Source organism: Pterocles gutturalis, unplaced genomic scaffold (genome assembly GCF_000699245.1).
Source record: "Pterocles gutturalis isolate BGI_N339 unplaced genomic scaffold, ASM69924v1 scaffold27585, whole genome shotgun sequence".
Lineage (NCBI taxonomy): Eukaryota > Metazoa > Chordata > Aves > Pterocliformes > Pteroclidae > Pterocles > Pterocles gutturalis.
This window is the reverse complement of record NW_010146670.1, coordinates 28639-45297: the sequence shown is the minus strand read 5'-3', so window position 1 is coordinate 45297 and position 16659 is coordinate 28639. Positions and strand designations below refer to the sequence as shown.

The following is a 16659-nucleotide window of genomic DNA, read 5'->3' as shown; positions in this document are numbered from 1 at the left end:
AGTTCCCTATTCCCAAAGCCCAGCTGTTTCCCCTTTTGGCCATTGCTTGACTTGTATAAATTAACTACTGTACTATTCACATACAGGTTCTTGAACTGTCATGATTAAATAAAGGCAAGATTTTTGCATAAGGGTGATGAATATCCTTTTGTGTTTGACCCAAAGAGAAACTCCCTGAAGAGCCATGTTCCATGGAAACCTAGTGGAATTATTTTTGTGTTTGGATGGGCTGATCTTTTATCCTTATATTTGAACTGTTATTTCTTTTTAGCTGTAAACTACTATGAGAAATGTAGCTGAATCACTTGAGTAAAAAGTTGCTTATACCAAAAGAAATATAATGAAATATTGAAAATGATCAGAGAGTTCAGTAGGTCTTCATTTGCAATGTGACAGAAGAAAATCAGTGTGATACTGGTTGAAAGCTCCAGTAGGTTTTTCTTGATGTGTGGAAGTTCTTATTTCCAAACATGTCTTGGATCTTTGTGCAGCTTTTCTAGCATAGGTGATTTGTGCAATTTCCTGAATTACTTTAACAAATGATAGCTTCTTAGTCATTTTCCTGCATACAGGCTCCAGTGTTGTAAATACCAATCCTGCAAACTGCCATTGTGTAAATATACCTGAAATTAGCTGGTGTACTGCCAAGTAAAACCATAGTAGTACCTTTTGAGTAAGAGCTATGTTTAAATAAACACAGGCTGCTATTTAGTCAGACAGTTACAAGAAAGATGCTGTCATCTTTTGGATCATGGATTCAAATTTATTCTGAGCTCACATAGGGAGAACTGAAAGATGCCATCTTCTATTTCACAGCTTTTTCCTTTTCCCCCCCACCCCTTTTTTTTTCCTCTCTAGTACACAAGAGGCACCGTGACAGCCTTCTCTCCTTTTGATGCCAGAGCTGACGCAGAAGCCCTTCGTAAGGCCATGAAGGGAATGGGTAAGAGTAATTTATTTTACAAAAAGGAAAGGGCTTTCACTCCTGCTTTGAAAACATCCTTTGTGAAGCCTTTTTTTTTTTTTTTTAATATTAGCAGATGAAGCTAGGGCTTGTGTCTACACGCCATGGAATGACAACCCCAGGACAGCAGAAATCTGGGCGTGTCCTAGTTCTGACTGTGCAGCTCTCAAGGATGTAACTTTTAGGTTAGCATAAGGGAAAAAAGGTGGTTTGCACATTCCCCATTAAAAATTGATACTGCACAGGCTTCTCTGCACACGGGGTTTTACTGCACAGTAACCTAGGCTATGAATTTACAGGTGACAACTATGGAGAATTATGACAGTGTAGTAAGAAGCTCTGTGCTTGGAGAATGTGCGACAGTCCCCGTGATCTAGAAGTGTGTAAGCACATTGTAGTTACTGTGAACAAAGAATACAAGCACACAGCATGAATGTAGACTAACAAGTGTCAAATGCTAATTTGGTACTTTATTTGCAGCTGCCTGTGGGAGGAAGCAGAAGGAAGGGAAATGGGGTACACCCTCAGCCTATTGACAAATCAGTAGGGCTAGTAAGATGCTGAGCTGTTAGGGCTACTTTGCAAATTATCCTGCATAAAATGGATGATAGCTCTGTACTTCTCTACTCTGGGCTATTTGGGGTTACTAGACTGAGTTTTGCTGGGAGTCTGCAGATTATTTATTCTAAAGTAAATCCCTTGGTGAGCCCAAAGGCAAGACTCCTCTGTAGAGCACAGATTGTGACTACATGTTACAGCTAATGCCTGGGGTGCAGGGAGCAGTGTCTGGAACAGAGCGCTGATGGGGAACAAACAACGCTGATGGAGAACAAACAATGCGTAGGTCCTCCAGCTCTATTTTTTTGCAACAGCAGAACACCAAACCTGGTGGCTCAGCTTGGGGTATGGTGACACTTGTTATTTAAATGCTTCTGCTGTTTGTCAGTAGGCAGCTATTTTCAAAGCATCTTTCATTGCCTGTTGAGTTTGTGCCACTGCTGTTTTTGTTTTAGAGTGTAACTCTTTGTTCTTTCTAACTTCAGGGACTGATGAAGAAACTATTCTGAAGATCCTTACCAGCAGAAACAATGCTCAGCGTCAAGAAATTGCATCTGCCTTTAAAACCTTATTTGGCAGGGTGAGAAAAATAACTGTAGAAATGAGCTGAATGTGGCTTATGATGACTACTTGAAACTGTGAGGCACATTCATCACACTCTCTGTAAAAGGTTCCTTTGAAGAAAATCTAGTTTTGCTTCTTTCTCCCCCTCTCCCCCACCCTACCATATCCTTTAATGCTGTCTAGGTTAGAATATTCCTTCTAGATTAGCACAAAGGAGTTACTTTCTTTTTCTGTATTTTAGTTCAATATGTCTTAGATGGAGTTTTATGCAAAGGCTCGTATAGCTTCCTTTTAGTATGTTTCTAGTACTGATCTCCTTCTCAGTATGGAAGGAGTTACCAAATATTTTGATGCAAGGTCTGAAATGGAAGGTGATAGCAGGAGAAGAATGTTCTAGAGCTAGAAAATGTGTCAGAAATAAAGCAGCCTAATACTGTAGGAGAGAACAAAAGCAAACATATTGGTAGACAAAGCCATAAGTGAGTTCAAAGCAAAGAGCTTGTTTCTTTCTTCCAGCATTGTGGGATCCTTCAGTACTCTGAGTGGGTAACCTTTGGTTCAAGTAGCGAGTGCAGTGGGCATCTAGGGCTTAAAGAATTTCTATACTGGAAAAAAAGAAATCCCATTATGTTTTGGATTTTCCAAATGCCCATATATCCTTTTCTTCTGCCTTATTTGGCTACATTTGTTTCAGTTTAGGTACCAATTAAAACGAAAAGAGCCCTATCCCTTGTGCTTCTTGATGTGTTATCAGTCTTCTAGCTTGTGGACACACATGCATCCATTTAAAATGGTTAGTACTTGTTCCTTACAGCCCTGTTTGTTCTGCATTAGGATCTTGTAGATGACTTGAAATCAGAACTTACCGGCAAATTTGAAACGTTGATGGTGTCTTTGATGAGACCAACATATATTTTTGATGCTCATGCACTGAAGCACGCCATCAAGGTAAGAGGACTGAGGGAAGGGAATTAATACGTTATATGAAATGTTTGTTTTTCTCTTGTTTTTAGGAATGAACTTTCAGTTAGTAAGGGGAGTGCTAATAGAAATAGCTTTTTTTTTTTCTTAAGTTAGGAATGTTATGCTAACACCTGCTATTATTGCTAATACCATAGTTCTGCCTGGTTTCTTATTCAACATAGTAGCTCATTAGAGGCAATTTAGAAATCTAGTCTGTATAATGTTTTATGTGGAATTATTTTAATGAGAAACTAATTTTAAAAGAACAGTGTCATTGTAAATGCAGGTTAAAATCTATGTAGCATAAGACTTGTTCCTTCTGATTTAAATAGAATGAGCAGATCTGCACGTTGCTTTTAAATTCTTTTTTGCTGTGGAGGTGCAGTGCTGGAGTCCAGTAGAGTAGATTTTTCTGCTGTGAGAAACTGAGGTTTGATAGCTATACAGCTGTACGCCTAGGCTGCAAATTAGTTCAAGGCATTTAATTAAAGTGTGATTTTTTTTGTCTGTCTCTTCTTAACTATTATTTAAGCTATAAAGCATTTTGCACCTGATGGATTACAGTAGAACCCCAAAATTGATGGGCTAACATACTTGTGTAAACTGATGTCCAGCACCAAAATTATGAGCCAGAATTTTCTGTATTATTGAATGTGTTCTAAAGGCTGCCTTCAGGAACACAGAGGGAAGAGTTGATAGCCCTGTCAGCGTTACATTTCTAACATTTCTCTTTTTAGCTGAATGCATTTAGTGCCTTTCTGGGAAGGCCAGATAAACAATTTACAATCTGTACGTGTAGGTATTTTACTGTGTTTTCTTGCATGTGGTCCTATGGTTGTTTTTGGTTTTTTCCCTCTGTCATACCTGTCTGGTATTGTCAGCCTGTGGAAATTCAGGAATTGGATGTCCCTGGATTATTCACAGAACCTTTTGATTAAAGTAGAGGACATTGAACTTGACTAGTGCTAGCTAATTCTTGGTCGGGTGGCATTTACACATAAACTCCCAAGATCCTGATGACAAACTGGTTAATCTGTAGGCTTTGGTCAACTGTGCAAGGTAGTGCTCATGAACCCATGACCCAGCAAATAGTATCTCAGACAACAGAAACTTTAATCCTGGAAATATTCTGTAATGTCTTTATATGCAGTGGGGGAAGGGGAGATGGCACCTGACAAAGAAACTGATAAAAGCCTTGTTGGCTAAAAGAAAAGTATGTATTCCCAAGCTCCTCTTGTTGACTTACGAGTCAAAGACCGACAGGGAAACGACAGAGCAGATAGGTGTAGGAGGGAAAATAGAGATAGTGAAACAAGAGTGGTTTTGTTCTTGTCACTTACAAAAAATAATATTAAACACAAAATCATAGAATTTCAGAGAATGTTTCTGCACAGGAAAGGATGTTGATACCAGCTGCAGTTCAGCTAAGGTGGATAACAGTAAAGACGTGATAGCAGAGACTTCAGTGCATGATAACAACTCAGCTAAGAGCATTACATCTGTGCTGAAGATGATCCTATCAATTTACACTGCTGCTACTTAGATTAGAACTAATATAACTGTGCCTGCCTCACTTGTTGAGTAGCCGTGTTCTTGAAACAATCTGTATTTTGAAAATGATTACATGTAACCTGGCAGATTTGTGTTGTGGATATCTTTGTATGCACTTAGTATTCAGATTTTCCTTGTAGGAAGGATTGTAAATAACACGCTGAAGGGAAAAATACACAGTACTGTATTTCAGTGTTGCTTTTGTGAAATGACTCCTTTGGAAGCATAGACAGCAATGGCTTATTCTTACAGGCAAAGTAGACTCAGACTTGTGGAAGCAAGATACTGCCTTGGCTTTTGTGAATTTTGTCCTTGTAAAAGTGAAGAGTGCCTGTTGAGCCTGCTGTAATTAGAGCGCAGCAGCTTAAACTCTCTGGGTTAGCAATTATATTGTCAACTGTGTGTGTTTGAAGTGGAGGAGAGAGTGGGTTTAACATAGCACAATTCATAGAAGGGTAAAGATTATTGCTGGATGACTCTGTGTACTAGTTGATGAAAGACTAGAGCTGAGAGGGAAACTGCTACTCTCTTCACTCAGTTACCTTGGTGTCATTCTAACAGTGAAGAACTGAGGCACGTCTGGCTTGAACATGGATGGTTTCATCTGAATCCTGCAGCAGTGAGCCTTTATTAAGCATCGGTTTGGTTTTGGAAACAATCAAGCTGTGACTGTAAGAAATTATTTCAAAAACCCCCACAATTTACAAGATAAGAAGATGATAGTTTTTCTTTGTTTGGTCCAGGTGTATAAGCTGATCCTTCTTGCTTTTGGTTGTCAAAGGGAATTCTTATTTTTCTTTTGTTATTCCACCAACTGATTTATATTTGCACCTTGCTAGGGAGCAGGAACCAATGAGAAAGTGTTGACTGAAATTCTTGCCTCCAGAACACCTGCAGAAGTGCGGAATATTAAACAGGTTTATCTGCAAGGTAAAGTTCAGTATAAAATTCAGTTCTGGGGTTTCCGTTCAGTTCTCTTAATAGGTTTTCAGTGCATGTTTCAGATAAGGTCTATCTGTGAACTGATGGATGTCTCCAATAAGTGGGATTTTGTTTTGCTGTGGTGTTGCAAAACTTCATATCGAAGAAACATTGAATTTGAAATGTAAACTAAAATGGTTTCTATTTTGGGGCCATGACTGGGATGCAGGTTGTGGTGTTCTGTGCTTTATGGTTAGTATTCATTCAAATGCATTTCCTTTTCACCCATTTTCTTCATCCCTTTGACTGAAAGGGGATTTTTAGTAATTGTAAACTAGAACACTGGTATCACAGGAAGAAACAGAAGGGATTTTTTTGCCTTTTGCGCAGTGTTGTGTTCAAATACATTTGTGCTGAAGCAATTGCAGCTTTTTGATTGTCCACAGGAGCTTGTGCTTTTACCCTGTAATTGTGGGGTGGTGTTTTGTTTTTTTTTTTTTTGGGGGGGGGGGCAGTATTTAATTCTGCACATTTCTTCTACCTCATTAAGATTTCTGTCACAAAAATTTCTCATGTCTTAATAAAGTTCGAGGCAAAACTTAGGGTCTCAAGGCCAAAATTTACTAGTACTAGACTTTTCTGGGCTCACACATGTTGTATAGTTGTGAGTCTACCGTATTTTAGCATAACTCCAGACCTGTATGCTCTTTTGTTCCTTGAAGAGCTGAATCTATGCATGTCACCTTGTATTTTAAAATATTTTGAGTAATCTCTTCCTGATACTAGGGCTGAGATGCGCTTTTTTCACCTCTTTTGCAATATTGTTAGGTTACAAGTGAAGGCAGAATATATGCTAGTTGTTAAAGCTGTTTCTGGTAAATGATTCCACAAGCTGTGAATGAAATTACCTTTACTTTTCTTGTCAAAATAGTAAGGAAGTCTGTAAGGTGGTGAATGGGTATTGCTCTTTTGCAGAGTATGAGGCCAACTTGGAGGATAAGATAACAGGAGAAACATCGGGCTATTTTCAGAGAATGTTGGTGGTCCTGCTGCAGGTCAGTATCTCTGTGTGCATGCATATGTGTATGATTTTCACTTCTGTTTTCCTGTCTGATGCACACTTGTCACCTTCTGCTTACACACCTGGGATTCTGGATAGACCTGGCGATAGGCAGGAGTGGTTCTGAAACTGAGTCACTTCCCCTGACTTGCAGGGTCAAGTCTTGAGCTCTGTTATGGGTTATTTCCACATCACTGGATTGAAAAACTTTTGTGGTGCTTATGGGTATAGCAGAATGCCTGCTATGTGAAGTTTTGAAGGTAATAGGAGAACAGAACATGATTTCATAAAGACACATGCAAGCAGAAGGGAAAATTAAGGGGATTTTGGAGAAGGTGCATTAGGGGTTGATTTCTCGCAGTAACTCTTATAAGTAACAAATAAGCTGATTTTTTTTTATTCAACTTTTGATTCTTTGGTTTAACAACTTTTAAAAATTCTCTTCAGGCCAATAGAGATCCTGATGGCAGAGTTGATGAGAGTCTTGTTGAGCAGGATGCTCAGGTGAGTGAATGCCTTGTTTTTTGGGGCATTTTTTTGGGGGGCATTTGTGATGCGGAGAGACCCACTGCTGGAGAACTTGGAGATGTTAACCGTTCATTCCTTAATATCTGAACTTGAACTTCTCTCTAAATTCAGTCCTTACATATCATGTGTCATATGCATGTTGTAGAGAAATGTTAATGCTATTTGGTGAGGGATGCCTCTACAGAGGGTGAAATACTAAACAGAGAAAATATACCAAATATTCTTCTTTCCTGTAACCAGGTGGCAGTTTAAGGATTGCCTCTATAGAGTTTCTAGGAACTCACATGTTGCCCTTTGCGAGTATTGTCCATGGTGTTGTCACTGATCACTAAACCTGTGCTCTAGACAGGGAAAGGAACACCAGCAGTAAATTGGTGATGCAGTCTCTTGCTGGATGCTGTTGGCTTTGTTGTTAGTTGTGGTGATGGTCAATGTTTGAGTGATTTGATTACAGAACTCATTCAGTGCATGGTTATTTCAGATAACTCTGGGCTAGACAGTTTCCTTTCATAAATTGTCAGTTGTGATGAAAGAAAATCTGTGGATTGTGCAAGGTGGCAAGGAGGAAAAGCAGAATACCAGATCAAGGAAACATTCTCCTGGTAGCAGGGTGAGATGGAGATGGACAGGCAAGATCTGGTTTACTGGCCCAGGCCTATCCTTTGTTACGTAAATTCAGAAAGTGTTGTTTTCCCGCTATTAAAATTAATGCTGGGAAAACCAGAGCCTGAAAATGAGTGAGGAAAATGTTTGAATCACTAACTGGACTGTTTAATGAAATTGTGTCAGTCTTGCCTTTAACTGGGTTTACATGATTGAAGAAACCCATGAACCACAGGCCTTGGTAGGTAAATAGATTCCTTTTGGCCTCTTTAATTGAGCTTAAATGAGTATCTAAATTTAGGAGGCACCATACCTAAATGTAGAAAAAGTCCTGGTTTTCCAGATGGTCTCTGTGGTTTGCTATGTGCATTTGGCTTGAGCTGGGACCCACACAGAGACGTCTTCTGTCACATCTCTCTCTATTGATATCTTTACATTCAACATCTCGCACAGCTGGAACAGATTCAGAGAATTTGCCAGGTACTGATGGTTGGAATTGAGGTATGATTGTGCAAATGTGAGACTATTTTTGGCTTCCAAATGTTTCTCTTAATTAGTATGATACTCTGGGAAGGATTTGAAACATTAGATGGCAACCTTTTATTCAGTGATTTTTAATTTTTTGGGGTCTGTGTTTACTAAACATTTTTTTTCAGGGAACAGGCATTCATACTACGAGGTAGTATGAACATGCAGGGAACTTGCAAGACTTTTCTGAGAATGCCTGAAAGAGGAAGTTTAACTTTTTGGAAGAGATTTTGTGAATAAACTTCTTTTAAGTTATGCAGTTGACGTACATTTTGGGTATTGCACAGCAGCAAGGCAGGTGAAAACTCAGAGCTCACATAAAATGTAATTCACAACTTCTGGTATCTCTAACGAAACGCATTCCTGGAGTTTCGAAATGCTGTGCTGGGACTTCACATCTGCTGCTGGGTGGAGAGTGCTGGTATTAATTTGAAGAGCTTAGTTTATGTTATTTTGAACTAAATAACCTTGCAATGCCTTAATAGCTTTTTTCCCCCCCACCCTTTTCTACTCTGTACCATTAATGTTAAAAAGAGCATGAAGCAGTTTCAAATGCATTTTGAATAGGATTGTGGGACAAACATAGATAGGGAATTCATAACATCACATTCAGGTTTTCACAGTATGGACAGACAGATGGCCAACAGTGTTGCTGTGCAGCAGATTTGGTTGTGTGGATTTTTTTAGGAAATATTTGATTGCCCAAACATAGGTTTGCCTGTCCTCTGCTCCCTGAGAAGGGATAAAAAAGCTATACACCGTGATATCTACAAACCTTTCTTCTTGTGTGGTGTTTAGCACATGATTTGGAAAAAGGTTTCTGAGTGTTAGGAAAAAGAACTAATTTCATTTTCTGAAGGGTGTTTTTTTTCATTTTCCCCCTCCTGTTGGTTATTCCAACTTCTAGAAGTGTTTTACTTTCCTAAATGCTCATAATGGCCCAGTCATTGTTTGCATTGAAGAAAGACTTGCCCGAAGGGCCATGAATGTGCTAAAATGATTAAAATCTGTGGCTGATCTGGTTTCATACAGAATTTAGCAGCCCACAAATCCTGTTTCAGAGAGCTTCTAAATCCATCTTCCCTTCCTTTTTGGAAAACTTCCTCCTGAGCCAAGTTAGTGTGGTTCTCCCATTGAGGTGAATCATCATGTAATAAAGTTTTGCTAGTCTGGTTTGAAAAAGGGGTAGGAAAAAAAAGCAGCATTAGGAATGGATTCTACCTCCTGTATTATCATGGTTTCAGAAAACTCTAGGCTTGAGAGGGACTATATGCACAGTCAACTTTAGGGTCTTAAGCGGAATTACTCATGTAAATGCTTTCATAGTTGATTTCAGAATTTATCATTTATTTCTTTCTAAAATCAATTCAGTACTTGGCAATTTTCTGTTTTGTTTTGTTTTTTCCCCTCCAGCTATAGCTTGTTACTTTGATGCTGTTCAAGACAGATAGAGGTTTTCAACAGGATGTGTGGCTACCTAACAAATGCTGTTGTTTTGATCTCTTGAATTTACAACAGGTTTTGTTTCGTGCTGGGGAGCTGAAATGGGGAACAGATGAAGAAAAGTTCATCACCATCTTGGGAACCCGAAGTGTTTCCCATTTAAGGAGGGGTAGGTAGTATAGTTCACATATAACTAAAAACTTCTTCTGATGTCTCAGTGTTACCCAGTTGGTGGTAGAAATGGTAGAAAAGTTGTTTCTGATACTGCTTTTGTCAGGCCCAGAAATCTTTAGTCGCCTCTTCCCTCTACTTCATACATTTAATTTTGTTTCCTGTAATTCGGTTCCCCCATAGTAGTGGTGTTCTTCTGCTTGAAGAAGTGGTGCAGTAGATCTGAGGGACAGCTGGAGTGTTTCTTTCTGGATGCTTGCTTGTTTGGTTTTTTGTTGGTGTGTTTTGTTTTTTTTTTTCCTTTGAAAGAGGTCATGGCAACAGAAGAGATTCTGAGAGTCTGTAATGAGTCATCATAACCTGATGGAGATCCAGGCTGAAAAGATCAGCCTTTCTATAGGCGCATAACTTCTTAGCTGTTAGTAAAGAAACAATATTTTTTTTTCCTGCTCCTTACCCATTCATAAGTCTGTTTTACCAAGCTAATGAGGCCATTGGAAATAACGGCCACTAAGTTTTGCTTTGGTTCTGCAGTCTCTTTGTTTTTCTTTTTGAGTCTTTGGAATCATTTGTATTTTCAAAGGTAATTTGTTTTGTGATTTTACTGTTTAGTTTTTTACAATTATTTTTTTGCATTAGAGTAATCCCAGAATTTGTTTTGATGCATCCAACATTTACTTAGCATAATAGAAAAGTAAGATTTCATAGAAGACTCGGGTCTTCTGGATATTCACGTACACAGACTCGAATAGACTGCCAATAGGCCAGTTCCTTTGAGTGAAGTGTATTTGATGAAGGAGCCCAGTGTAGACAAGATATTGGATTCAGGCTAAATGATAGCTGCCCCCTGGGAAAAATGCCTTTCACTGGATGCATTCACGGAATGACTGAGGTTGGAAGGGACCTCTGGAGGTCATCTTGTCCACCCCTGCTTGAGCAGGGCTACCTAGAGCAGGCTGTTCAGGACTGTGTCCAGAGGGCTTTTGAACATCTCCAAGGTCTCCACAACCTTCCTGGGCAACCTGTGCCAGTGCTGAGTCACCCTCAAAGTAAAAAAGTGTTTCCTGATCTTGAGACAGAACCTTCTGTTCCCATTGCGTCTTGTCCTGGCACTGGGCACTTTCTTCCTTACACACTCCCTTCTCATATTTGTAGACATGGATGAGATTGCCCTGAGCCTTCTCTTCTCCAGGCTGAACAGTCCGAGCTCTCTCAGCCTTTCCTCATAGGAGATGCTCCAGTCCCTTAATCCCCTTAGTGGCCCTTTGCTGGACTTGCTCCAGTTGCTCCATGTTTCTTTTGTACTGGGGAGCCCAGAACTAGACCTCAGACTCCAAATGTTGCCTCACCAGCACTGAGCAGAGGCCAGGATCAATTCCCTCAACCTGCTGGCACCAGTCCTCCTAGTGGGGCCCAGGATCCCATTCACCGCCGCTGACACAAGGACATATTGCTGCCTCATGTTCAACTTGGTGTCCACCAGGACCCCCAGCACCTTCTCTGCACATCTCCTGTCCAGGTGTTTGACCCCTAGCTTGTACCTGGTGCACGGGCTTGTTCCTCCCCAGGTATAGGAATGTGTTGTATAGTAACAATCTGGCAGGAAATAGGTGTTTAAAACAGGACAGAGGGAAGAATGAGTGGATGGTAGCATTTGAACAGTGGCAAATGAGATACAGAGGGATTAACTTGTACTGGGAGAAATGCTGGCTATACGTGTGACTGAGCACACTTTCTCTTTTGCAGTGTTTGACAAATACATGACTATTTCCGGCTTTCAAATTGAAGAGACCATTGACCGTGAAACCTCTGGTGATTTGGAGAAGCTGCTTTTGGCAGTTGGTAATTAAGTCTTAATAGATCTAGAACTGACCTTCTTCATTTACTCACAGGCCTTCTCTTCAATTGCAATTGTTACAGGAAGTGGCATGAAAACATGGTTCCTTTTAAAGTTAATCACCTGGGAACTATTTTTGTATTTAGAGAATAAACCTTTATTCTTCCTTTAATAGGTGAGTGTGGCAGGGGGTGGTGGTGAGCTGCATTCTGTTGAGTCATGAGCACCTCTGTCAGAAAGTGGGACAGAACTCTGCCTTCGTTCCTGTTCCTGGGATCTCACTTAGGACAATGTCGTAGTAGATTTGTAAATGGGAGTAAATTTGAGTAGCACGGTCTCTCTGTCAGAGGTATATGGTACATTCTGACTCCTAGAATGCAAAGAGTTGTCTCAGAGGAACAGACTACATGGCAGCTGTGTACTTAATTGTCCATGCTGGAGAGAATGATCCAGTAACGCACCACCGTGTTAAAGGTGAAAGATTGTCCTGTATTGAATAGCAATCAATAATTTAATCCTTTTCCTTTTTTTCAGTGAAATGTATCCGAAATGTGCCTGCCTATTTTGCCGAGACTCTCTATTATTCCATGAAGGTATGTGCGTGTTTTCCATACATCACTTTCCATCTCTCCTGGCTACAATTTGTCTCCCTTTCACTTGTTCTTAATTTCTTCTTTTGCTGCAAATGCCAAGAGGATACTGTATCACTAAGCATCTGCAAAAGGTTTGGGGAATGTAGGTCTGGGACATGATACAAATGTTTCATAAGCTTTACTTCAGGTTCGTTGTAAGTTTGTCAGACCATAAATCTTTAACAGGAAACATCAGTCCCTTCAGCTGGTTTTGGACTTGTTACATTGGAAAATGTCTGGCTAGATCAACTGGGCCCCTTCAGCTAAATAAAGACTACAGTGTCTTTAGGTGGTGGATATATTTATGAAGTAAAGATGACCCAAACTAAACTAGAGATTGTGCAGATTTAGTGCTCTTTGTTTTGGAGATATTTACAAACTGAAGATGTAGTTAGCTCTGAAACAAATTTGATGCCTATCCATCCCATTGTGAGGAGGAAAGGAAACTTGCCAGAGAAAAAAGAGGCTTAAACAGCTACAAAAGATTCTACAGGGGAATCCCGTCAGTGACACAGCTGTGTTTCTGTTGGCTTTGCCTGCTCTTGGATGGGAAGAGATAAGCAGGGAAACTGTATTTTTAACTCTCAGTGGCTAATATTAATTAAAACTGAGGTAGGTAGTCTATTGTTTTCAGGCAAGTTATCAGCTTCCCTGAAGAATTCCTCCCCTCCCCTTGCTGGAAAGCACTGAACTATGTTTGTCACCAGATGGTTGTGTTGATGAAGTATCAGTATGAGAATTAGTGAGAAGAGATTAAATGATAGCTTAATTTTTAAAAGCTGCTTTACTGCTTTTATAGACATCGGTGTAAAATAAGGTTTGGGTGGAAAACACTAAGTATTATACCAGTATGCTGAGCTGGATGAGGAGGATTACTTTTTTCTTATTTATCTATTTATTAATTTTTATTTTCTAAATAATGCAATAGAAAATCTTTTTCTGTAGGTTTTAGAATCTTTCACATTTCTGTTACAAGGGGCCTGACTAACGTCTGCTGATGAGATCCACAATTATTTTTTTAATATAAGTAAAAATCATTAAGCACTTCAGATAAGAAAGATTATAATCATTTATTACTTTGGCAGAAGAGCTTGTACTTTAATTTATCCGTTTGGCATGATAAAGTTCTACAATGTGCAGAGTTTGCTTTCATGATTAGGTGGGGCAGAGCCTGGCTGTCACCAGATTCTAATGTCAAATCCTACTCAGAAACCACTGGACTCATGGCATAACTTTTGAGCAGCTTTAGGGCATTTTTAGATGTAATCCAAGAATATTACACCCAGTCGAAGGATTGAGTGACCCTGGACATTAGGCTGAAGATGATCGTGGGGGCTCTGCCAAGTCCTTCCTTGAGGTGCATTAGCAGGTCAGCATGTGAAAATCTGTATTGCTTCAGCTTGTGTGGAGTCTGGCTTGTCTGAGCAGGAGGGGCCAGGATGTTAGTCTGGCACAGCCAGCACAGGAACTTAAAATTATTTAAAGCAATATTTTTATTCATAAAAAGAGTGGAGTGTGTTTGCGTGGTTGGAAAAAGTTTATGAAGTTTAGCTTCATAATAAACAGCTGGATAATTTGTGGAATGAGTTGCTCTGCCTGTGTCTTGCTGTACGATGTCACATGCTTTGTATTAGTCATTGCAAGGATTTATGTACCCAGTGCCAGAACTGACTGCACTTCTGCAGTCTCAGACTACATTGAAAGGGTGAGTTTCATGTAATTCTGATTGTAGTGAACAGATATACTACTGTGTAATCTTGGAAATGGATTATTTTAAATTTATACACGCATTCACAGGTGAAGCCTGTGCGATGAAACATGAAATAAGAGGTCTGACCGTATGGCACTTCATAGAAGTCCAAGGCTTAGAGCACCTTGCATGGTTGGTCCTCTGTTCTCCACATTGCAATGTGAATGTCTTGTGATACTGTCCCAAATATTCTCTGTTTTGGAGTAGAAATGTAATGCAGGAGTGTTTTGAGACACCACTTGCTTTCTTGTTACACCCTGGTTTGTATTCGTTGTTTTGTTACAGCATCTGTCTAGAATAAACTCGTATTTTAATATTATTTGAACTTTTCTCTTTAGGGGGCTGGCACTGATGACGAGACCCTGATCAGAGTCATGGTTTCAAGAAGTGAAATTGATCTGTTGGATATTAGACAAGAATTCAGAAAGAATTTTGCGAAATCATTGTACCAAATGATTCAGGTAAAATTACTGTTCTGGTGTCAGGGAAAGGAGGGGTGATTGAGAAGTCATTGTTTCCACTGGAAGGGGGGCAGATGTGAGTAGAGCTGGACAACACAGTGCACCCTGAGAGCAGCGGTGGTTGGGCTGCAGTTTGGTGAAGTACCACATGGTATTATTTAAGTGGGAGATATGACAAGCTAAAAGTTTCTTTCCAGTGTTCACTAGAAGAGTAGTTGTGGTCTTCTGAAATTACGATTACTCATACACCATTTTTAGCTGCTGCTTCACTTCCTTTTTCTTCTCTGGGTTCCTTCTGATTTTCAGTGCTTCAGAGAGGGTGCTGGATCCAGAGCAATAGTATTGGGGTTGGGAGTCTGAATTATCACAAGGTTAAAGTTTAAGTCTTGGATTGTGGTGTGGAACTTTTTTCCACTTAAAAGTGGAAAGCATTTCGTTGTGGAATCACTGTCTGAATCACAATCTCCTTTGAGTGGATGGGAAGGAAAAGAGCCAGCGAGAAATCTAGAGCCAGCTCTTGCTGCAAAGTTGAAGCCAAAATGCCTTCTTTTTTTTTTTTTTTTTTGGGGTATTTTATTTTGTTTTTCTGTTATCCTTCCTGACACTATGCTCTCTTAATTTGGGTGGAGTTCCTTTTGATGCTGTCAGGCCATACAGCTGTCGTGAGCTTCCCATTAATTACAGGGAGCGAGGCTGGGGTCTTTCTAAGTGATGGCAGGTGCACTTTGCACATTTAAAGGCTGTTGCTTTTGGTGCTGCTTTGGGCTTCTCCTTTGTTTGCATTCACATTTGCAGATGAATGCATTCCAACATGCTATGGGCAGTTCAGTTCTAGGAAAGCTTTTGGAGGCTTTTTGTGTTTCTGACAGTCTGTCTGTGTAAATATAGCTCTAACCTAAGAGACAGAGAATTTCCTTGCTTCATTCCTGAGTGGGGAGTCATCCAAGTGGATTTCCTGTGGGTGGGACAAATGTATAATCTGTTGGAAACCTCCTTGGCTGCTGCTTTTCTTCTCATTTCTGTGGTTGTGACTCATGGTGACTGGTCTGTTATATTAACAGAAAGATACATCTGGGGACTACAGGAAAGCACTCCTGCTCCTCTGTGGTGGAGATGATGAGTAATGGTGACAGTGACACGAAGGATTTGTTGTACTCCAGCTTTGCAGCTATTTAGTTAGCATGTCTAGCTAAGTTTTTGTATCTTAATGCTTTGTAGCTATTTGAATTTATACCAGTATTGCACTTATTAAAAATGAGCGTATTGTTAGCCAAGTGATAGCTGGCCTCTCCTCTTCCTGACATCCCAGCCTCCAGGAATTTCAAGTGCCTTCTGTGAGTATGTGAGAGTCCTCTTCATGGAAGATGGGTACTGAGCACAGAACCCAGTTCTTTGCAAGTGTTTTGCTGAAATAGGAAAAAATAATTATGTATTTCACTAATAATTTGAAGATTATTTTTTTTTTGCTTTTATTCCTTACATTTCCACTGAATGTTAAGCTAGCTCTAACATTGCAAATGAAGAAAAGGTATCCTTTGTAATATTTTAATGAATTTACTGAACATAATACAAGCAATCATTGGAAATCTAAAGGACCAATAAATTTTTTTGCTCTCAGCACAGTTGTATGTGGTTTTTAATGGGCAAAGATCTATTTTCCCTTTGATAGGATTCCACTACTTCAAACTGGTGGTGTATTTTTCCTACTATTATGCAGGCTTATAAGTATATATGATGTTTTCCAGCTGTATGTCTTGATGTCTAGTCTAGTATATGGGTGCTGTGGCGATGCTGCTGTTCGATGTAGCTGGAATACCAAATTATTGGTATTTGCTGGGCGTTGAATTCTCATTTTGTGCTGCTTTGTCTTTTTCTTCTCCTTCAAAGCTGGAGGAAGGAAGGAGAGCTGTTTGCACAGTGCCAAAGTAGAGCATATATGTTGCACTTGTAGGACCAATCCAAGATTTCTGGGATGGAATCAGGTAAAGAAGAGACGGGAAGACAGTGATCTGTACTTCGGGGATCTTGGGTGAAAAGAGGATGGTTGCAGGACCGCTCTCTGATCAGGTTAACAGGGAGCAATGCACAGTGTGAGAGAAGCACCAGTCTGTTACATAGGCTGCCT

At 39.9% G+C, this 16659-nt stretch overlaps 1 protein-coding gene across 1 annotated transcript; it reads left to right on the top strand.

Moving 5' to 3' along the window:
* Positions 1-858: 858 nt before the first annotated feature.
* ANXA5 (annexin A5) lies at positions 859-15977 on the top strand (the record flags this gene model as incomplete). The annotated part of the gene is made up of 11 exons (XM_010085832.1): positions 859-943; positions 2008-2102; positions 2921-3034; positions 5440-5530; positions 6497-6576; positions 7029-7085; positions 9759-9852; positions 11601-11696; positions 12226-12284; positions 14412-14534; positions 15596-15977. Coding segments are annotated over 11 exons (957 nt in total), but the record flags the coding sequence as incomplete, so codon positions are not given.
* Between the last annotated feature and the right edge of the window lie 682 nt (positions 15978-16659).